Source organism: Pezoporus wallicus, unplaced genomic scaffold, assembly GCF_028554395.1.
Source record: "Pezoporus wallicus isolate ANWC-B61680 ecotype Strahan unplaced genomic scaffold, APGP_CSIRO_Pwel_v1 contig_6566, whole genome shotgun sequence".
In the NCBI taxonomy this organism is placed as follows: domain Eukaryota; kingdom Metazoa; phylum Chordata; class Aves; order Psittaciformes; family Psittacidae; genus Pezoporus; species Pezoporus wallicus.
In genome coordinates, this window is record NW_026638763.1 from 1,028,202 (window position 1) to 1,051,541 (window position 23,340).

At 46.4% G+C, this 23,340-nt stretch overlaps 1 protein-coding gene across 2 annotated transcripts in view; it reads right to left on the reverse strand.

Moving 5' to 3' along the window:
* Positions 1-11,263: 11,263 nt before the first annotated feature.
* Positions 11,264-23,340, reverse strand: part of VWC2L (von Willebrand factor C domain containing 2 like) — a 52,237-nt gene continuing 40,160 nt past the window's right edge. For both annotated transcript variants that reach the window (XM_057412387.1, XM_057412385.1), the window contains one exon: positions 11,264-11,727. In XM_057412387.1, the coding sequence (XP_057268370.1) occupies positions 11,698-11,727 (30 nt within the window). In that variant the 3' untranslated portion in view covers positions 11,264-11,697. The remainder of the gene's footprint in view (positions 11,728-23,340) is intronic.

The following is a 23,340-nucleotide window of genomic DNA, read 5'->3' on the forward strand; positions in this document are numbered from 1 at the left end:
GTGGCAGAGGCTCACAGGGGTGAAAAACAAGGTGATTCTAAAAGCAGGGCGTGGTGTAGACTGCCTGTGCAAATTACTGTCATGGTTTTTGCAGGTTTCTAGCAAATTTTTCCCAATTATATTGGAGGCCTATTTGGGAATTGTATTTCTGCTATTAAATAGCACAGAAACTTGCCTGGAAAGAGGGCCCAGCTACTTCAGTTAGACCAAACACCTTCCATCATATCACAAGCCCTTCTAGAAGGAGTAAGGGGAGCAAAATGGATGGAAACTCTCTGCTCTGAGTTTTCTCATGGAGTCTGGAAGGAACAGAAACATTTGACCCCTACAAGGAGAAGCTGCTGCTTGTGTCCTCAGAAGGCTTTTTATGCATGTGACCCTAATGGGCTTCCTAACTTGGTTAATAATTCATCTTCTTCTGAAATGGCCTGGTTTGATCATTCAATGCCTAGGTGACCCTACAACCTATTGGGAATAAGGCACTGATAGAACTTGAATTACAGGTTAGTCATTTTCCCATCTAATATATCACAGACTGAAAGCTTTATGACTTCAGAGCTTACTGTATTAATTTTATGCATGAATGCTTTATTTTTGCCATACGAGATATATCACTGGCTTACTAGAGCAAAATATCATTAGACCTGGAAAGGGATTTGGTCACTTACACTTTGTCACCAAGGATCATTGCACATAGATTATGTAGGGCTGTGCTGTGCCATTTCTCATGTGTTTATTAAGTGATTATAAATACTGAACAGTGTGCCTTCAGGGGACACTTGAGATCTGTTATTGTAGCAATATTTCATTTAGAAAGATGGCACACATGCTGTTATTCGTGCTTTGGGAGGGTCTGTTGAAGGGGTTGTGGGATGTGAAGAGAGAGGTAGCCTGTTCTGCCTTGAAGCAACTCTTGGTTTTAGCTGTTGATTGTTGTGAATCTTCTCTCATCCTGGTGGCACATCCTGGTGGCTTGTGTCAAGGACAGGATCCCGAGATACCCAGGATGCAACCCTGCCTGTGTCGGAGCCCTTGACTACATCACATTGAACTACTTTGGGTCCATAGGTTTTCTGTATCTCAGTTCAGGATGTCAGTCTTGAAAACACCACAAATTTGACTTTTCAGAAATGCTAAGCTCTCAGTGTTTGTTGTTTCAATACAATGAGTGGGTTTTTTCTATGGACCCATAAAAATCAGCTGTTTGTCCTCAACATTAAACCTAGCTCTGCAAAAGCCAGAGAAAAAGAGCTTGTGGACATACCAGTGGCTGAGGGACAACTCTGACCAACTTCTTGAGGCCTTGATGCCATTTCCCACAGCCCAAAGGTGTGCAGGAGTCCACCTCAGAGCTCTTCCACTCCTTAATCACCAAGACCAAAGAGCAGCCCCAATCTGCAGACTTGGCTTTTCATTTGCTGCCCAGGTTGCTGGTAAGCTGATGTCTTGAGTCAGGTTTTCAGAAGAGCTCAGTTCCCATCTGGTCACTGCAATAGGTTTGATTTTTCCACCAAAAAGTTAACTCGTAAAGCATCTGCAAGACAGCTGGTAAAGGCTGGGCCTCTTCTGGAAACTGATGTGTCTTTAAGTCCCTTATTTTAATTTAAAAATTTATATTAAATTATTTCCTGCTGGCTATGTAAAGCACAACCTGAAAATGCAGCTCGTCTATGGATTTCCACTATAACTGAACAACACAGGCCCACTTTTGATTAAGTGATCCTTAGAAGAAAAAAAAACCCAAACCCATGTTATCTGCCTCTTAAATGTTAATTAAGAGGCAGAATTTAAATGCTTCCATGATTCATTAATGAAAAAGACCAAGATGAAGTAGGTGAGCAGTAAAGAGCTGCATAAATTCACCAACAAAACTGATAGAAGCCAGCAACTCTATTCTGAGACTGCAAACACAGGGAAATGGGGTAAAAATGATTTGTGACCAGGAGGAGGAAGAATTTCCTTGTGTTACATGACTGCATGCTTTTATTAGTTTGATGATGTACAGTGGGACTATTTATCTTGGAAATGGCTTTTTGGTTAACATTTCATTTTCCTTCCCAAACTTAGTGATATGAAGCACAGTTCTCTGCAATTGGCTATCCCCGGACTTTATTAATACCACTTGTTGTTGTTGTAAATGATCTATTGCAGAACAAGTAATAAAGCTCCTGTTTTGCAAGTAAGCAAGCCCTCACCCTTTTGGGGGAAGAATGAAAAATTTGTTAATAAAAAATAGTAAGAATGAAACTCATAATACATTGCACTGATAGTTATATCACTTTTATGCTACATGCTTCTCTTTAGGAATTTGAGGCCCTGCACTAATTTAATATCACTAAATTGGCCTGGTTTTGGATGTGATCTATCCTATCCTATTGCTCTGCCAGCCGCTGCCACTTCAATATTACACAGTGCATCCAAATAAGAGCGTCTGGGAAAGTACCAAGTTCAATTTTACCTGCAAAAGGCATGAGTTTCCAAGGTCAGAGAGGTGGTGCAGATTAGCCAGCATCTGCTTAACATACGCTTATCACCAAGTTTATCACCAAATCAAGCCTTGTTGCTCGTACCCATGGGAATAATTCCCTGTGGTGAATGGAGCTATAAATTTCAGGGCTGGGGAATAGCAAGAGACTCCTGGTGTTGCTGGTGCTGGGTGCAGCATCTTTGCACAAGGCCAAGTTATTCCCATTCACCTTTTCCAGGAGCAGGTTCTGGTGTAAGTTTATGCTTGTTGGAAAGAAAGGTAGCTCAGGTGTTTTCATGTATCTTTCTTTTTCATGTTTTCTATCCTTAGTTTCTCTTTTCTCTGTTTAGGAAACATAAAAGTTGCGATACCTCAAGATTTCCCTAGGGCAAGGCTCCAGCACTGCTGCCCACTGGTTCCCCCTGCATGTGGAGCAAAATGTTTGCTGTATGTTACATTCCTACAGGTGGTTTTATTCTGTCTCAAAAACTAAGACCAAATGCCACTTGTGGGGTAATACTAATTGAAAAGTGTATCTGACAAAATGACGGAAGAAGTCTGTAGTGCACATGGATTGCTTTAAATCTCTTCTCTACCCTGCTCAAAGCTGGAGGAGGTGAAACTTTTTCTTGCTGGGGTAACTCCTTCAAAGCATGTGTGTCTGCTTCACTGGTCAGAAATTCAGACACGCATCCACCTATATTTCTATTTCTACACTGACCTACTCCTCAGGATCTTGTCTCCCGTCCTGCAACTTCTTATTTCTGCTCTTAACATGGTTTCACAGAAGAAAATTCCTGTATTTCTGCTCCAAGGCATCACAAATCACTGGTAGCATATAAACACATTGGGTGAGTTTGGCCTAGGAAATGATGGGTTTTGTTTGTGATCTACTTTCTCAGATCCAGTAGGATAGAGCCCTGGTTGCTGCTAACAATTTTGGTGAGAGGTGCCCCTGCAAATGATGCATCAGACCCCAAGATCCAGCTGGATGGGGGCCAGTCTTGTATCTTCTCAGAAGCAACCAGGAGGAGCAGGCAGGGAAACCCTATCGTCTCTTGGGATTTAAGGTGTCTCCAATTTTCACGTGCTGTCCACTAATCCAGGGAAACTCTTATCATTAGGGAGATTTTAAAGATTGTCCTACATACCTCCTGCTCCTTTGCCTAAGGCACCTGAACCTCCTTCCATTTGTTTTTCATGCTGCTGACAAAATCAGTGGGATTTAGGATGTTTTAAGTAAAAATATGAGGGCTAGAACATCCTGTAGAGCTTCACAGTATGATAACAAATGCTCTTGCTTTCCAGGCATGTCTCCATTTGCTTTCTTTTCATGCTGGTGGGACAAGGAGGGGCAGTGCTACTCTTTGTTTAGAAATGCAATTAGCCCAAGTGTACAGGCCTGCAGCAAGCCAAGTGGATAACCTTGAATCCAGAAAACGTTAGAGGAAATTTAAAGCCATCTGCAGCTCCAATGGGTCCCCATGCACCCCTTTTGTTCACAGTTTCTATTCATGCTGATAAAGTGCCAGAAGATATGCAATACAATGGGAAATTGCTTCTTTGGGTATCATAGCATCTTGACTTAGAAGTGCTTTAACCTTGGCCTCATGCTTCCTGCGGGGCCTGTTGTCTTTGCTGCACAAGTACCAACACCAGCCAGGAAAGTGCAGGATTTTTCATCTGAGTAAAATTAAAACCTGAAGCCTTTACCATCCTCTCGATGCCAGACATGCTCTACCTGCATTAACTTGAGCTTAATGGACTGCAAAACGAGTGTTTCTGTGCATATGGGAGTGGGTTATTTCCAGGAGAGCAAGTTTTTATCTCTTCCCTTTCCCAAAACTTTTGTCTTTTTAAAAAAAAGAAAAAGAGAAATGGCAAATATAGCTAAATCATAGGCACACAGCTGGGCCCTGGGAAATCCAGAAAACTGTTTGAGCAATGCACAGGTTGCGTCCCTCAAGCCAGCTAACTAATGCAAAGAGCAAAGATCACCAGTCCCTCTCCATTAAACTGAAATATTTTTATTAACCGAGTTCTTGATGGCAGTGTTGAGGATGATGTAAGTATTTCTCAGCAGACCAGCTGAAAACCTCAACCTGGTTTCATTGCAGACTCTTTTGAAGTCCTTCAAGGTAGGACCCAAAGCTCTGAAAGCTGGATCACATGAGCTCCAGCCACCCCAGTGCCTGGCACACTGGCTGCATAGCCAGTGGTAGGATGCTCCACCTTCACAGCTCACTCCAAGGCATGGTCTGCATTCTCCACTCTGGTCACCCTGCTCCATCTCTGGCAGTGTTCAAGGCCAGGTTGGACAGAGTCTTGGATGACATGTTTTAGTCTGTGGTGTCCGTGCCCATAGCAAGGGGGGTGGAACTAGATGATCTTAAGGTCCTTTCCAAACCAAACCATTCTATGATTTAAAGGGAGAATGTAAAATCCTGGTGAGCCCCATTTTTCACCTACTTCCTTGGAGTTTTGCCTTCCAGTTTCATATGATTTTTCCAAAACTCTCTAGACTGTGATTTAGCTGTTTCTCCAAACACAGAGGCAAGCCACCACTGAAATATGTGAAGGACAATCTGTGTAGGTAACACGATAACCCCTATGGGGAAGCAAGGGTTACCAGGGAAGAATGGTCTGGTGGTTTCTCTTTGAGCTTTCAAAGGTTATCACTATAAGGAAAACAGCAGAGTGAAACACTTTGTGTGATTGTGTGTGTGTTGTAATGACCAAAAATAACTTGACTGTGTCCTTTCCAGTGCCAGATGCCTTACAGTCTAAATGAGCATCTTCAGTAGTGGCATTAATTATTATTGAAATCCTGCAAGAGCAGGATCCACTGAAACAAGTCTAGCGCTCAGGCTTGGTCTTTCTCTCCCTTCTCTCCCCCTTCTGACAGCAGACATCTGAAAAGGGCCCTTACACCTGACTGGTCCACTGGAGAGACTGTGGGACTTATGCTGAGCCCTGTGCTGTTCAGGTGAGCAGAAAGCACTCTGGATTGCATGGAGAGCACAGCTCTGAGCGTGCAGATGGGGTCAGGCATGGGTACCAGCACGAGGGATGCTGCATGAGCTGAGGATCAGAAAGATTGTGTTGGGAAGGCTTTCCTGATACTGTCAGGTAATGTCTTTTGGTGCTGCTCTACCCACCCTCTTGCCACCTTCTATGGAAAGCCCAATGCCAAGAAAATATTGACAAGCAGCTCCCAGGGGTGCAGATAACTTTAATAAGTGACCCCAAGGGAACCAGCCTGGTCAGAGGTCACTGAATCCTTGAGAAAGAGGAAACTTCCTCTGGCTCTTGCTGAATGGCCTTTGATAGCACTCAAATGACTGCCTGATCTGAAAGATGAGGCCATCTGTGCAGATGGGCGCAACCATCACCTGTCCGTCTGCCTTGCTGGGGGTTACTCAGCAAGGAGTCCTCAACTGGAGGACACCAGCCAGTGCTGGTGGGGACACTGGCTTGTTCTGTGCCATCCCAAAGGAGCCTGACTTGGCTTTCTTGTTGGGTTTTGACTTTCCTTTCAATTTCCTAATGCGTAGTTATCACTGTGCTGGGTTTGCATAGCCTGTGTCCAGAAGCATGACACATCTTGGCAATGGCTCATTCTTCACTGTCCAGGGCCGCTTATAAATAAAGCACACATATTTGCACATAAAGTACAGTAAGGCCCCAAATAATATTTTATATGGCTGATCCTTTGGGTACATAAGGGCCTCTGATTGCTGTTTACCAATGGGATATTGGTGCTGGCCTGCCTGCTTCGCAGACTGTTGCCATGCACATCCATGGATACAGGAAAGTGAACTGCCAGAAGGAGCTATTCAGTAAGCAAGGGCAGTTACCTGGGTTAAGATGATATGCTGTTGGGGTTTCTGTGGATCTCAGGTACTTCTTTGTTCCTGTGTGAAGCTGCTGGAAAAAAATACTAACCATCTATTCTGTGCTCATCTGCTATTTATTTGGATGTCAGTCTGTGGCCACATTGGTTAAAGGGTTTCCAGGCTCATCTTCCGTCTAGGTGGCTTGGAAGGTGGACCAAACTCATGCTTGTCCTATATGATCCGTGCCTTGAGAAACCCCTCAAAGAGAACTTGGCATCACCTTAGTATGTGAACTGAAATAGTCATGTTCCCAGAGCTCCTGTGTTCACAGAGAAGTACTTGTTGCCATGTTGTGTTGACGTTGTCCCATACTGGGCATATTTGGATGCAAAACTGCCCCTGCAGCCTGTGTCAGTGGGTTGTGCTGGCTCTTCTGGGAGCACACAGGAGGAGTGTGGCTGAGTTGGGGACATGAACTGGCATCTTCTGAGAGCAGGGCTCTTTGAGATACTGAAGTTAGTCATGGTAAAAGGATATTTTCCCTTAAAAAAAAAACCAAAAAACAAACAACAAAAAAACCCAAAACTCTGAGAATGTAGGGATTATATTTGCAAATACAAATAAATACATATGGTATGTTAAATATATAAGTACAGGCACTTAATGTCTTTCCATGTGCTCTATTCTATTCCCTGTGTTAAGAAAACTAAGCTTCTACACTAGAAAATAAGGTGGAATTTTGATAAATTTTTCATCTTCTATATTGACTTGCTGTTGCAAACCCATGTAATTCTGCTATATAAAAGGCATTCATTTGCATTCACATGGGTCCTCTTTTCCCTTTAACAGCCACCAAAGAGAGACAAATTATCGCTTACACTGTGCTAGAAGCCAAGGATTTGCTTTTTGCCTTTACATTTAGCAGGGCTGTGGCTGTATTGGGGTTGTCTGGGAAGCCATGGTCATGTCAGATGGGACTCAACTTGTTACATGCCGCTGCAGCCGTTATATGCTGCAGATTCAGGAGCTGGTGCTCAGCATCCCAGTACTGCATGGAGCCTTCTGGGTGGGGTGGTAGGATGGAGAGTAACCAAAATCCTGCCTTAGCCTGCTTTTGAGTGTTCCTGCAGGCTCCTGGAGGAGAATGACATTGCCCTGCCGATGCGTCACCAGTAATGGGGAGCCAAGACAGTTTCCACCACCCTGCCTAACCCCCCGGATGTGCAGGAAATTATGCTGTAGTTATAAAATAATCTTGGGTAATGGCATATTGATGAAGGCAGGGAAAAGGTTGTGTCTGGGAGTGGGTTTTCTTCCACCTGGAGAAGGGAGGCTGTGTACAACTGCTGCGCTTGGAGGGGGGTGTCAAAAAATGGCATCACCTTAAAGTAAGACTTGGGTGTAAAGCACCCCAGGAGGAAGGATCATACTCTGGCTCTGGGTGTGTTTCTTCTGCAAAATTCACTGTGACTCATCCTGAAGGTGTTGCCTCTAAGCTATCTGCTTTTTGACCCACTCTTTTGTTCCAATTAGAGACCATTTGGTTCCCTTTTCTATCCACATCTCTTAAGCCGTATCATTTCTATCTCCCTTTATGCTGTCCTTTTTATCCTTCATATTCCTAACCCATCATCTCCACCTTCCCCCACATTCTGCCCTACCAAGCCCCCTACTCTTTCCTCTACCCCTCAACACCTTCCCTTTGTCCACCTTTCCCTCTTTTCCACTGCCCATAAATACCTCTTGTATTTGCAAGAACGTCAGTGTGGGGAGATGGGAAGGACAGTGCCTGTGGAGTATGCTGTGCTGCCCCATCTAATAACATTTGTATCAGACACTTCTCCCTTGAGATTGCAGCCTCTGGAAGCCCAAGACAAACCTTTCAACAAGATTAAAGAGATGGTATTAATTGTTATCGATCATGGGTCAACAAATTAAATTGCATCTGCAACTGCACCTCTGAAAGGTCTAAATAAAAAAGGTAGTTAATGGGTCTGGCTGGCCCAGAGCTGTGATTAATTAAGGGGAGAAATGAACTACAACATTAAAAAAAAGACAGAAAGGAGGTGATTGAGATCAGGCTGAAGTCCTTTGGCGTGTCAGGTGAGCACTCAACAGCATTTCAGTTCTGGATTCACCCTGCCTGGCCTGAGCCAGGCTGCTACGAAGCGGAGCTGGTGGCAGTGATTTTAGAGACTCGTGCTCCAATTGCCCCAGGTGCTGTTGGAAACACTGCACACCCAGGAGTGGCAACTGTTCCACAGAGACCCTCAGAAAAGCCAGTCTGTGCCCGTTGCTCCTCCCTGCTATCCCACTTTGGTGCTCAGGGAGAACTACACAATCCCTCAGTGGGACCGTGTGCCTGATGCCCCTGGATTTGGGGGAATCAGATCCCTTCTGCCATCTGAGCCAGCACTGATGGGGACCTCACAGAAATATCTGATGGAATCTGCAGGGCTTCCTCCTCATTTCACCCAAACATGCTCAGTTCACTGTGTGTGGTCCCTGAGGCATCCCTCAGCCAGCAGCTGGAGTTTTATCCCATTTGTTTCATGGACTCAATGCCCTGGAACAACAAAGGGGAAAAAAGTAGCATCCCCCTGGTGTTCAGGAATCCCTGTAGGTAATGCTCTTTCAGCTCTCATCCAGCATGGCAGCCAGCACCACAGCATCCCTGTGGGAGCGGGAAGTAAAGTACTCCTGGGTGGGAATAAGGGTGCCACTGCAACTCCTTGGGAAATAATGATGAAGCACAGCATGGAATAGAGATGGTGCTTAATTAATAGTGAAGAAAATAATATGCGGGATGTATAGTGCTGTACTTGTTCCAAGCACTGTACAAACATTAACTACAGTAATTAAGCTGTAATTAATTAGAGTAACTACTAATCAGTATAAATAATGATGCATCTGGAGGTACCAAATGGAGTTTGTGAACTGAAAGCAAATTTCCATGTTCAGGAAATGGCACCAAATATAAAATGGCACCCATAAAAGACAAAAACAGATGGGGATTAAAGCAAGAGCCTGGGAGTTGTGTCGGTTCATGACGGCTCCACAGAACTGAATACCAGTTTGGCACACATCTTGTGACAGAGCAAAGCTGATTTGCTGATTTACTGATTCACTGCTGAGGAGCTCCCTGGGCAACCCATCCCATCCACAGGACTTCCACGACTGCTTCCAGGCTCCAAGCCTGCTCCTCCCATCCCAGCTGCACTCACCGGTGCTGCAGAGTCAGGGGCTGAAGCAAGGGCTGGAAGGAGGACCTGGGAGCTTGAGGAGGTAAAATACACCACAAATATATAATTTTGGGGATTTTTTTGCTGGTTCACACAGTTTATATTTAACAAAATAATTTTTAATAATATAGTCTTTTACACATCAAATATTGTTTCTAGACACCCCCCCACCCCCCAGTTTTTACAGACTGTTTCTGTTTTTCTCACTAGTTTCAGGCACGCTATTGTTTGAAAAGTTTGAAACCAGGTAGTCATTGACAGGCAACAACTGACAAAGAAACGTGGCGATGACATCTTTAATGGTACCAGTTCTACTCGCAGGAAGCCAATGCTCAGCCTGAAGTACAGTGATGGCTACAATCACCAGTGCTCCTCCTACCCCCTGCTCTCTGGTAAAATACAAAAATTGGGAAGAAATCAAAAATACCAAGGCAGCAGTGTGCATAATAGACAGAGCCCAACCGTGCTGATCTGCTTCGGTGGAGGATGCTGTGAGCAGGATTTGCTGCCGTCACTGTTAAAAGCAAGTGCCGGACTGAAATCTGAACAAAATAAGCACCACCACCCTAATGGCCATGGCCAAAATGCAGCAAAACAAGTGTGGACAATGATGGGAAAGGCTTGTGGAGCAGAGAAATGACATTGGTGGCTTTTCTCTCACAGTATCGCTTGGAAGCTGCAGCCTGAGAAAGCACAAGGTGTCAGTGCCAAAAAGCCTGAAGGGGCCCCTTGGCTGCTGGTGGGGAACCTCTCCTTCCCGCAGGCAGGCACATAGCTGCTTTCTGAAGAGATTCTTCCCCAGGAAATTACTTCCACAGATGCAGCCTGCCTGTCCCCGTGCACCGTGGCTTGCTTTATCTGCAGCAGAACGGATGCTCCTGGAACTGGGGGAGAGCCAGGGCAGCTCCCTCGGGTCTCACCCTCTGGTGCAGTGATGGGACACTTCTGCAAAGCTCCCTAAGGGCGATAGGCAGAGAGAGATCAGGTGTTTTAATTCTGACTTGTGGTGGCCACGTCCCACTGCCGCTGAAGTCACAGAAATGATGCCCTTGGCTCCAGTGAAAGCAGCCCCAGCACCAGCAAAACAGAAATGGGGCAAGGCTCATCCTAAGAGCCAGCAGAGCTGTGGTACGGTTGGGACCCTCCTCCCTCTGCTCCACCACTGACGCCCCAGCCACAGAGACAACGCAGGTAACACATTGCTTTCTTGGTGCCCTTCCAGCCCATTCTGGCTCGCCACCCCGGCCTGGTCCGTGCAGCCGGTGTTGGCTTGTTGTCTGATCAAGGTCACGGTGACTGTGTAGGTGTCTGACTTTATTGTCCCCACTCAGTGGAGAAAGTGTTAACACAGATACAGCTTGTGTCTCGGGTGTCCAGTGGCATACCTGTGCATCTACCATGGTCTTTCTGCAGGTTACATTCCAGTCAGGGTTCTTTCTTAGACCCTTCTTCCCCTTCCCTCCTGTCATTAACACACACACACCCCCACGCGCCCATTACAGACACAATCAAAATGATCCATCACTTGAGTCACAGCTGTATTGTCCTGACAATAACAGCTTAGGAAGCATCTTAAAAAAAAAAAATCACATTAGCAAAATAATCCTTGAATAAATAAATGTGGAAAACCCCCAGGATCCACACTGTAGACAGTGACAGCAGTGACTCAGTCGGAGGCATCACCAGTCTGAGAACTTATGTGGGTTGTTTTCCATCGGTCCTCCCCAAATGTGACCACCGTGTCCCTGTGAAGCACTGATAATTACTAAAGCAGAGTCGATACCTAGATAAAGGATACATAGTGTGTAAAGCGGGACAGGAGCAGGACAGGAGGGAGAGGGAGACCCTTCCCCACAAGTAAAAACCTCTGCTTGTGTGAAACTCTTGCAGGTTTTGCTGGTGACCCTGTTCCAGCTGGCGGGAGGTCGGATGCATGTGCAGCATCAAAGATGTTCCATTGTCATCATCATCATTGTCATCATCATTATCAGGGGGCTGCTTGTCCAGCAGTGCCACTGACAGGGGATTTTCCACTACAGAGCCTGCTTGCCCTGGCACTCGCGCTTGGAGCACTGCGCCGGCTTCCACCAGTCCCCATTGTGGCAGTGGCAGATGTTGCAGTCGTCCACCTTCACCTCGATGCCGGCAGGAATTATCGTGGCTCCTGCAAAGCAGTTTGGACCTGCAGAAACACACGTGAGTAACAGGAATAAATACCTTTTTGGTTCTAAATTGGGCATAGCAGCCCTGCTCACAGCACCTGGGAGCAGGCAGGTGCTCAGCCCCAGCTCCTTGCTGCGCTCCAGTGCTGCATTGCCACTGCTGAACTCGGCAGCAGTGCTCCCAGCCTGCTCGGTGCCAACCTTCACCCCATGCTGATCACTTGCCTCATTTTTCTGGCTGCCCTCAGGCACTAAAGGGAAAATAAAAAGGCCTCAAAACTTTCCTTCTCCTGTTTCTATACCCACCCCTTATACAAATAGCACTGGATGCCCCATTGATGCACCCAGGTTCTTCTACTCAGTTGTCCTTTAATTTAGTCTGTCTTTCACCTAAAATTTGGCTGTGAGATGGACAAGACCATGAGGACAAACATCAAAACACAAATGAGCCTTTGCCAGGTGACACTGCGTTGAGCTGCAGGGACTGGAGCCAATTCATCCCTCAGGACCATGGCAGCCATGCCTGAATGCCCAGTAATCCCACCAGCTCAGGACTATTAGCCATAGAAGATTTATAGCACCTTCCAGATAAGCTTTCTGATAAAACCTGGGTCTTCTCAAGGGCAATTCCTTTAATCTGCTCATTACTGCTAATTGCTGTGGACTTCTGTATTGTACAACATCAAAGCAGCAAGCCAGCAAGGATCTTACTTTCCTCCTTCTCTTAAAAGTCCCACAAATACCCATGGCCCAGCTGTCCCTCTGCACACCCTCTCCTCCTCCCCTCTTGTTCCTGCATCAGTTAGTGCCAGGAATTAATGGCAGAGGCCACAGCACATGGGGAAAATAATCAAGGTGGCTGCATGCATGGTATAGGTGAAGCATGAAGACATTTCAAAAGTGTCTGGTGGCTCGAGTGCTGCTCTGAAATGTCACCCCTCAGCTGGCCACCGGTTTTAATCTATGCCTCCAGTGCACGAATTGTATTCAATAGATGGCAGCGTGTGCAGACCTGAAATTACAGGCAGGTTGTTAGTGTTTAAAATAAGGCTTGACTGTTCGAAAGGGAAAATAGGGTCCCTGCATGGCTGGAAACAGGCTGAGCTGTAGCCAACCCAGTGCTGGGCTCTCATGTTTTATAGTCTCACAGAACTATTAATTTTATCTCCCTGACTTTATTGGTGCTCCTCAAGACCCTATGTTTGAGCTCAACGGACCATGAGTTTGACAGGACTGGGCTTAACCAGATGTAGACAATGCAGGTTGCTGCTGAGCCAAACAGTGAGCAACTTTTCTGAGCAACTTTTCAGATCTATTTCAGTGAAGCCACAACAGAAGAGCCTGAGCAAGATGCCTCTGATGGCTCCTGGAGCAGAATTTGGGGTGAGTGGGTGTACCCCAGGGCTGCTGCTTCTGCTCACAGTCAGGACCTGGGAAGGCAGGCTCTGGTGCAGGGAAGCCCTGTGTCTCTCCAAGCATGTTGCCTCCTCCTTTGCCCAGCCAGCATGTGAATCCACCAGGATGCCAGGAAGAAGCAGGCTTTTGGCTCCAAAGAAGGAAATGCAACACCACTGGCTGAGCTAGAGTTCAGGCTGTGGTGAAGTGCTGGCAATTGCGGAGCAGTGCACTGAGCACAGGGATGTCTGCTTTGGGCTGGGCAACCGCCAAAGGTCCCCTCCAACCTCAGTCATTCCATGGCACAAAGAATTTCAAAGCCAGGAGTTACCAGTCAAGGGCATGCAGTGATACAGAAAAAACAGACTATGTACACATATGCATATACTAGACATGTTTTTCTTTACATGCATGAAAAAGTCATGACTCGTTTTAAGTCACAAGCTCAAAATTTCCAAAGTTGGCATTTCTCTGGAAAACACGATTCTGGCTGGAAAGGCTGTGATCCCAACTGCAGTTTTGCTCTGGCAACCCACTGAAATTGTTACTTCTTCACAGGGCTCTCGGGTCCCTGCACTGGCTGTGCTGCTGCCTGTCCTGTGCTCTTCATCACAGAGTTTAACTCTGTTTCGTCAAGCCTGGTGGGTGTTGCTGTGTTGTGACACCCAGCATGGGCTTCACCAGCAGGTTGGCTCATTTGCTGCCACTCCATGTCCAGGGTTCAAACGCAATGAAAATGCCACTAATGGTAGATAGCTGTATTTAAAGTTGAAGTCAGCTCCTGTCCCTCTTTAACAGGATACTCTGATTGCCTGCCGATGGCAGGGACACACAGGATGGGCAGCGCTCCCCCCCAACACCCCCCCAACCCCCCCCCCGCTCCCTCAAGCAAAGAACCCTTTTCATTAAAACTTAAACAAAAAGCTTCCTCTGGAGCTGAGGGTGGCAGGGAAAATGGAAGAGTGTTTTCCATCTTGTTGCCCTGCGGCTGCCTGTTAATTATCTCATTTGAGAAGCCAATACTGCCTTGTCACCCACACACGTCTGCGGGTGCTGAGCTCATTCAGTGTGGCTGAAACCACATGGGAAGCTGGTGAAGACAGGAGCCAGCCTGTTTTATCACTCACTGGTGGGCCAACCATCACTGTCTGACCTGGGTCTGGGGACCCTGTGACCCCCTCATGTGGTGTTGGCTGCATCCCTGCACTGAAACACCGCAGCAGCAGAGGATGGCTCAGTGAGTTAGGACTGGCTGATGCGGTATTGCAAACTGGGGAAAAGCTTATTTTAACTTGCATGGCCACAGCTGCCCTTTCTCCTCCTGGCAGTCCCAGGTTCCTTCTCCCTCTTGAGCTTCCCCAGTGGGGTCATTTGGACATCCATCTCTTCTGTCATTTACTTTTAATTTAGACAAACACTACCACTGCTCTGGACCTCTCTTTTGCCCCAGCACTTTCTCAAAATAGCCACCTCTGCACTGCCAGAGTGAAATGGTTTCTTTTGCTCATCACAGCAAGCTGGATGGAGCATTTCTGCACCCCCACTCCCCACCCTTATGGAAAGGTGGCTTTCCACACTCCATTTGTGAGAATTCAACTTAAATTTCCACCCCCTGAAAATTAACTTTCCAGCACAATTGCTATCAGCCAGCACACCTCCCTGTTTTTCCCCATCTAAACTTCTCCCACCTTCGTATTGGAAAAGCGGATCCTGTTTGTCAAAAACGGGATGCAGTGAGCATCACACTTCTGGCTGAGGCATGACAAAGATGCACTCAGAGGGGTACTGCATTGCTGAAATGCAATTGAAAATATGCCCACAAGTGGCATTTCCTATACTATGGCACAAGCCACCAGGGGATCTTCCAGTAACATCCAGCACTAGGGGATGCTACATGGCTTTATGATGTGCCTTAGAGAGGAACTGCAGCCATGATGGGATCTCACAGCAAGAAACCAATCCTTTTTTAGCTCTGCAGCTAACCAGACTCCTTTAGGTTCTCTATTTCCCTCCCCTAGATAAGCTCCTCAGCATTTCAAAAGCTCAGTGCCCCAAACCCACACTGCTGGGGACTGTCCTGAGCTGCTCCCACTGTGGCTTTGTGCTTCTTGGAGGAGCAGGCTGAGACCAGGATGTGCCCAACTGACGTAAAGAAGATCACAAAGAATGAGACTGACCAGCACAGCAATATGGGTTTGTTTTTTTTAAATTATTATTCAAAGGAAGATGCTGCTCAGAAACAGTTGATGACATGTCAAGCATGTCAGCACATTTACTTATTAGCAGTAGGAACAAGAAGCTGCTTTGGGCAAGGGCTGTCGTCCCGGTCTTTGTAAAAGCATCCTAAACCACAAAAACAGGGCCATAATCATCCTCTTTTCCTTGCTCAGGGAGACTGATGGGACAAGTTTGCTCCTCCCACAGACACCGTAATTGTGAGATTTGCTTTGCTTAACATAGTTAATGCTCAGACCACAGAACTCCAGGATGTTTGCTAGAACAACTGTGAAGATTTTCATGAAGATATATTAGGGACATTCAGATGCTGCTTTGATGGGAGAGAGCTAGAAAAATCCCATATGGTTTGTTGTTTGGGAAGAGTGATGGCAAAGTTTGCAACTGTATGTGTAAGACCAGATGCCTGGGTGATGACCCATGTTGTGCTGCTGAACTTCACCACTGGTATGGAGGGAATACATCTAACCCCATGCTCAAGCATTAATGCATTCCTGCTACCTCACGCAATGCTACCCAAGGGTGTGAGATTAAGTCCTCTTGGGAGTCTGGCATGATGGTGTTATAAGGAAACTCAAAAGCCCCTTGATCTGACATTTCCTATCAAACTGGAAAAAACTCACAGCCCAAAGGCAATAGGAGCAGCCACTCCAGCTCACAAGCAAACTGCATCTTCTGCACAGTCCCCACCACACCACTATGGGGATGAGGAGGAAAACACGTGAATTCCAGAGCACACTGCACAGATGCCAAGTTAAAGCTGGAAATAGCAGGAGTGTGCAGCCTGATGCATGCAGTGTCATGCTGATGATTTGGGGTGACTTGGTGCTGAACACCAGCCTGACTCCTGGGGGCTGTGGGCTTCAGGCTGCTCCCAGTTACTTCTCTGGTGGTTTTACTGAACTCAATAGCTTTGCTCACAGCTTACAGCAGCTCTGGATTTAGCTTTGTGTGCGCAAAGAAGCAATAAAAGGAAATCAAATGTTAAGCACCACAGCAAGCACGAATCACTTCAGGCCAACTGTGATATTCAGATTTGTCCTGAATAGGATCTTGCACCAGGCAAAGCTCATCACCTTCACTGGAACTTCTCATGGTACAACATCTGATTTCCACAAGCAGTGGTATTTTCTTGTTAAATATTTTCCAGTGATAATTCTATGTCTCCAGTCACTACTTTAGGAGCCTCCCCATCTCTTTAGGAAATACTAAAGTTGACTCCAAGATAATTTACCTTATTCAGTCAATGAACAATGTCAAGGAGAGAGGTGCTGATAGCTACACTTACCTACCTCGCACTGGTAGTTTAGATAGCTGCTAAATAGCAACTCAATATAGCAACCTGTCCCCTAGGCTCCCCTCTGATGTGTCCCACAATATAAGTTGCAAGGGATAAGCAGAAAACAGTGGTGTTTTCTGACACTTATTTAGGAATGGCTAGTGCCTGAAAGCAACCCCATGGACACTCATCCAGCTGAATGTTGTCGTGATGACTTTGCTTTTGGACCTCAACCATGAATACAACAGCGGGAACTTACTGCTGGTCATCTGCGTGGAACTGGAGGAGCCATTTCTGTGTCTTTTCAGTGGGTAGGTGGATTTTCCTTTGCATGTCTCCACAAAACAGGCATCTTCACCATGCTCCCCCATGCCATAAGCCATGCAGCCTCCCACACCAGCGTCCAGCATTGCTTGGCAGAAACATTGCTTGGCAGAAACACTCACAAAGGAATGGCCAGGTGAGGATTACACCCCAAAACCCACACAAGGAAGCTTGTGGACAACTCCTCAACAAAGAGAGGCAAAATACATCAAAAATACAGGCAATCCCCAGGCTCTGGCACAGAGGGCAGGGCTTGCCAGCTGCCTGCACCTTGTGCTTTTTCCACATCCAGGCTGAACTCTGTGCTCAGGGAGGGAAGAAAAAACAGCACCTTGTTTTCGATGACAGCCCCATTTTGTGGGTTAACGCAGCTCCTTGCTACTGATCCTGCAGGATCTTTTCCCATGTTCATTGAGCTCCGTCAACGCTATTTAACCAATCACTTCAGATTGCAAGAAAAGAGCTCAGTTTGTGGCTGTAATTGATAAGTTGAGGAGGGAAGTAGTATTGTTTTCACTGCCTAGTATCGGGACTGCCTGCCGCCCTCACAGGGAGGAAAAGGCAGCGGGTGAAGCTGGAGGTGAGCCAGCTACCGATGCTGAGCTTTGCTTTACTGAGAATTAAATTAGGTGATGCTCTGCAGCAGGGGCTGGAAACCCCAACAAAAGATAACAGCTCTGGAGCTTTGTTGTGTTAGAAGCTGAAGCCAAAGATCCTGGCTCAAAGCATGGCTGAAGCCTGAGGGTACATCAGGAACAGAGCTGCCAGAAAGAGAGACTGAGAAAATTGGGGCTGTTCAGCCTGGAGGAGAGAAGCTGCATGGAAGCCTCAGAGCAGCTTCCAACATCTGAAGGAGGCCCACAAAGATGCTGGAGAGGGACTCTTCATCAGGGACTGCCGTGATAGGACAAGGGATGATGGGTTCTGACTGAAACGGGGGAAGTTCAGGTTGGAGAAGAGGAAGAAGTCCTTTACTGTGAGGGTGGTGAGGCGCTGGCACAGGGTGTCCAGAGAAGTGGTAAATGCTCTATCCCTGGCGATGTTCAAGGCCAGGCTGGACAGAGCCTTGGGCGACATGGTCTGGTGTGAGATGTCCCTGCCCATGGCAGGAGGTTCAAACTGGATGATCTTAAGGTCCTAACTCCAACCCTAATTATTCTATGGTTCTATGATTCTATAACCATGGCACCTGTGTGTGGGGTGAGCCCAGATCAGATCCCTGGTCTGTGGCTAATCACTTGGTAGTGGCAGGAGGAAAGGGAGTACACTGTGGCTCTGCCTCTTCCCTGCTCTACAAGGTGATGTCCATGTCCTCCAGGCTATGGATGACACAGCTCTTTGCAGACTAAAGGACATCCATTCACCATGCATGTTCCCAATACATACACCAGGTGAAAATATACCCCTGGACCCCTAAGTCCAACACCACCCAACCTGTACAAAGGCTCCTGCAGGGCTGAGAAATGGGACCGTTTCAGGTCAGTGCCCCCATCCAGATCACCAGTAAGACTTTGAAAGCCCCTTTCCAATCTACTCACACTCACTGGCAGCAGATGAGCTCTCCTAAGATGCCTCCACCTAAATGTGGAGGCTGCATCAATGCCTCAGCCACCACCTCAATGAAATGTGGATGCTGCTCTGCCTTTGGAAAGGACTAGAAGTTGAGTCTACCAAACCACACCAGCCTCACTGCTGCAAATTAAAAGTCCCTACAGCAGGTAAGCACGAGATGCTGGAGGTGTCAGTGCTCCCTGCTTTATGCAAAACACTTTGCAGAGCCATCTGGCACCCTAAATGCTAATCAGCTGCACACCTCAGTGCTGGAGCACGTCAGTGTTTTCAGCATGGGTAGGTGAAAGCTGGTCACCAGCACAAACCAACCATCATCTGCTCATCCCCTCCTCACGCTGCTGCAGACCTGTTGGTTAGCAATCGCATCCTGTGGTTGAAGGAAGCTCTACCCAGCACCGCAGATACCAGAAATGTTGCATCTACATCTGTCAGGTGAGGAGGCTCCATCTCACAGTGGGGTGGGTGGTGAATAGGGGGAGGAAGTGAAAAGCAGCTGTGCTTTTTTGTTTGCAAAAGACCCATGAATGAGTGGTGGTAAAACACTGGCACAGGTTGCCCAGAGACGTGGTGGATGCCCCATCCCTGGAGACATTCAAGGCCAGGCTGGATGTGGTTCTGGGCAACCTGATCTGGTTGAAGATGTCCCTGCTCATTGTAGGGGGTTGGAACTACATAAGCTTTAAAGGTCCCTTCCAACCCAAACCATTCTATGATTCTGTGATGATTCTATGAAATCACTGAGTTTCGTCCTGTCCTTCTCCATGAGCTGAGGGATGAAAACCAAGGTAGGCATGGGAAACTTTGGGCAGGAGATGTGAGCAAGTAAAGGCTAGTGATACCCCCAGAACACACACACACACACCCAAGTCCCTCTGCCATTCATAAACCTCAGGAATTGCTTTATGGCTCTTTTTTATGGTTGCTGCTGGTATTTTAAAATCTGAAAAGAAAGCCTTGCATGCACACAAGCAAAACCAAGGGAGTCCGAAATACACACTTCCTATGGCCTTTTTTTTCTTTTCCCTCTTGTTCATTTCCTTTCAGCCAGTGTTTTCCTGGAAGGACAAGAGGTTTGTGCAAGCTTCCCCATCACATTTCAGCCTGCTTCTGTTTCCATTCACCAGCACAGACAGCTCCAGCCAGGTGGGTATGTCACTCCTGCCCTCTCTGATGAGAGGAACTAACATACAGATACATGCAATCTTGGATCAAGTGATGTTTTGGCAACAAGGCCACCTTCCGCCTGGGGTGTTTCCACTTTTAGGCAGAGTATCCCATAATGATGGCTCGTAGCTGTGGTAACAAGTGTCACTTCCTCAAGGTGACCCCAAGGTGGAAGGTTCACTTTTCCCTTACCACCTTGTCCAGCCACCCATGGGGAGACGGCATCTCCAATAAATGCCTCCAGTTTCACTCCATTGCCTAAAATATCACAAAATGTGAACCTTTTCTTTATTTATTTGTGGACAGACCCCACTGGCTCTGGCTAAAAGCTCCCTGCAGTCAAGTGGTGGTATCTCCTTTCCACCTGCAGGCTTTCAGTCTTACACATCACTTCCCCAAAGGATTAATCTCCTCCATAGCTTTCTGCAGCTCTTTCCATCCTTCCTGCATATTTCACTCCTCACAAGATGATGCTAACAGCCCTTCTCAAGCATTGCCTATTTACATGAAAGACTTTTCCAGCCATAATTCACATTGCTGGGTGTCTGAAGATGCCTAAAGCTTATTTAATCTCTGCATTAAAAAATACATCTTCAGTATCCAAATTAAATCCCAGTTCCTTACTCTAAGCAAGCCTTACATCATTAAAGGGAGTGCATTAAAAAGATCGAGCTGAAAAGCTAAATTCAGGGCAACAGGAGCCTTCCCACTGACTTTTGCCAGCAATGAAGCCAAAAAATAAGGTAAACCACACCTGCAGCTCTCAGCCAGCCCAGTGGGACAAGGACCTCCTGGAGCCCCCCATCACCTTCTGGCTCTCCCCATGCAGCGATGTTTGCATACAACCATAGAATAGTTTGGATTGGAAGGGACCTTCAGAGGTCACCTTCAGAGTCCAACCCCACATCATCCAGGCTTTGCTCAGACAACCCCAAGCACCCACTGCCTTGGAGTATATAATGGATGCAAGGGACCCGCTCGAGTTCCCTGAATTATGACCTGGCTCCCAGTGGCACAGACTGATTTAATCCTCACTGCTTTGCACCATGGTTAGAAAATTACTGATAGCTCGTTTTCTGTCTTAATCAGGAGCAGTAAACAAACAAGGGACAGGGAGACATCCAAAAGGGAAGATACTGCATTACTCCTCCTTATTGATAGCACAGTTACTTAATTTGATGTGGAGGCATAACTTCAGGCATCACTAAATACTGGAACAGGAATGTTTTGGTGCAAGGAAGATCTACGGGTGCAATTTAAAAGCAGTCTGTTTAGGAGTGCTGACGTCTACCAGGGCCAATACAGATCCAAGCTGTGTGGACAGACTTGAGATTATCACTCAGCAAGTTAAATAAAGACACTTAAAAAGCACCAGTTGAAAACTGCAGCCCCACTTCCCCCTTCATCTGCTGCGCTTGTGGGATGAGCATGATGATGGGGGAACCAAGCCCAAGGTTGATGGTCACCTCCAACCTGCCCATCCCTGGGCAGCACCTTTGCTTGCTTTCTGATACGTAGCTCTGGCCATGAGGGGCAGCAGAAAAGCTCTGCATTAACCTTTGGGCACAGCTCAGTGCAGGGAAGACAGCATGCAGATGATGCAGAAAACCACATATTCATACAGGTATCTGCAGGAAACATATCAGCCACAAGCGCTGCCAATGACTTACAGCCAGTGCTGTCACCAGTGGGCATGAGGAGATGTCAGACTAGGCACTTCCAAGGGTTAAAGCCCAGAAGGAGCAGAACTTTTCCTCCAGCAGGAATATTGCGGAGTGAGAAATGGTAATAAACTACTAGGAGTCTCAACTGTGAGAACACATCTTTTTAATCAGGTTAAACCATCTGAACTAGTGCAGATAACCCAGTAAAACTGATCTAGGCACGCTAAAATAAATAGGGCAAGCAGTATGCTTCCTGCTGCTATAGATTCAGGGCATTCACCTCATTGTATAGGCATCTCCCCCAGCCTATTTGCTTCTGATCCCAGGTGAACTGAAATCAAAGCTGGGAGCACATCTGAGGGCACTTCTACCTCCTGCAAAAACTCCATTCCCAGTCTCCCCGTTGTTACTGGGTTCCTCACCCAGTGGTGGGTTATGGACTGCTAAGCAGTCCATTTGCATTGCTGCAGCGCAAATTAGTAGCTAGTATCAAATTCATAATTTACCCACCCTGCTGACTCAAATATACCCAAATTGAGGGCAGTGTTGAAGTCTAACTACTGCCACCAAAGACATGGCATGTCTTAGCATCACTCCTCAGACACCAGAAGATCAAATCACAGGGCTACAGACCTAGCCTGAAGTATAGGGTTTTCCTCCCCTCTTTTAATATGCAATGCTGCTTGGCATTTTCAAAGTCACCTGTGGGATTTGCACACTAAATTCTTCTTCATTTTACAAGGCTCTCCATGTGCAAATACCTTAATCAGCACTGAAAAGTTTAGCTTATGGCAAAAAAACCCACACAGGCAAGGTGCCTAGCATTGCACAGGCAGACACTGTGCATATAAAACACCTTTTCTGAATCAGATTTTTATTGTGTACCTTCAAGGTTGAAGAACAAAACCAGTAACATCTCAAAGACAACAATAACCAGCTATTAAGTGAGAAATGCATGTTTCAACATCTACCTGACCAAACAAAGAGGATTAACTTTTTACAGACAGCATAAAGCTTTGGGAGAATCCCACATTTAAAAACTCCACAGGCAATTGCAGGCAATGACAGCTACTCCTAGGTCATTATAACCTTTCAGGCTTTCAAAAAGTTGTCTAAATAGATATTTCCCAAAATGAGCCCCAACAGCACTGAAGGTAGAGTAATTCTTTTAATGGTTCAAGCATGGCAAATAAGGTGAGGTGGGTTTTTTTTTGGAGCTGGAATCAGGTTAATTTAGAAGAAATCAACTAATAAGGATACCATTAAAATAGTGCCTCAGCTAACAACATTACCAGATAAATTAACAGCCAAAGGGAATTGGAACAGCCTTCCAGAGAATAAACTTCCAAGGCAAGAAATATAGTCAGAGGGTGTTGTGTATATATATGTAAAACATGCTGTTGTGTTTCTGCTGCCTTCACCTCACCAGCTTGGGTACTGAGAGCAGCCATGGGACAATGCATGCTGCGGGACAAGCTCTGTCCAGGTGATCGTGCCCTTGCAGTGAGTATTTCCCAGGTCACCCATGAAAGGAATTGGGATACAGAGGGGCAAACTCAGACAGGGACTCAGCTGGAGGTTCATCCTGCCCACTGAAACAGTGCTGAGGCACGTCCCAAGGCGCCGTACTTGGACACAGGTAGGGAGCAGCAGCTCCAGCAGGCAGCAACAGCTCTTTGTCCATGCAGACGTGAGAAGAAACCCTTATCCAGAGAAGCAAGTGGGCAAAAGATCCCCTGACTGCCAAAGTACCAGGTCTTTGCTCTCTGCCTGGGTTTCTCCATTCAAAGGCAAAGGTTAACAACAAAAGAATAACAACTGGGACTTTTTCTTTGGGTCTTTCCAGCTTTTAGCCAACTTATTCACCTCTTGGTTGTGCTCAGTGTGAAAATATAATGATTTTTATGGCCCATTTTAACATTTTTATGTCTTCTTTCTTCAGAAAAAAACCCCACATTTGGTATAAGAATTAAAACAGTATTTCATTCTTAACTGCAATC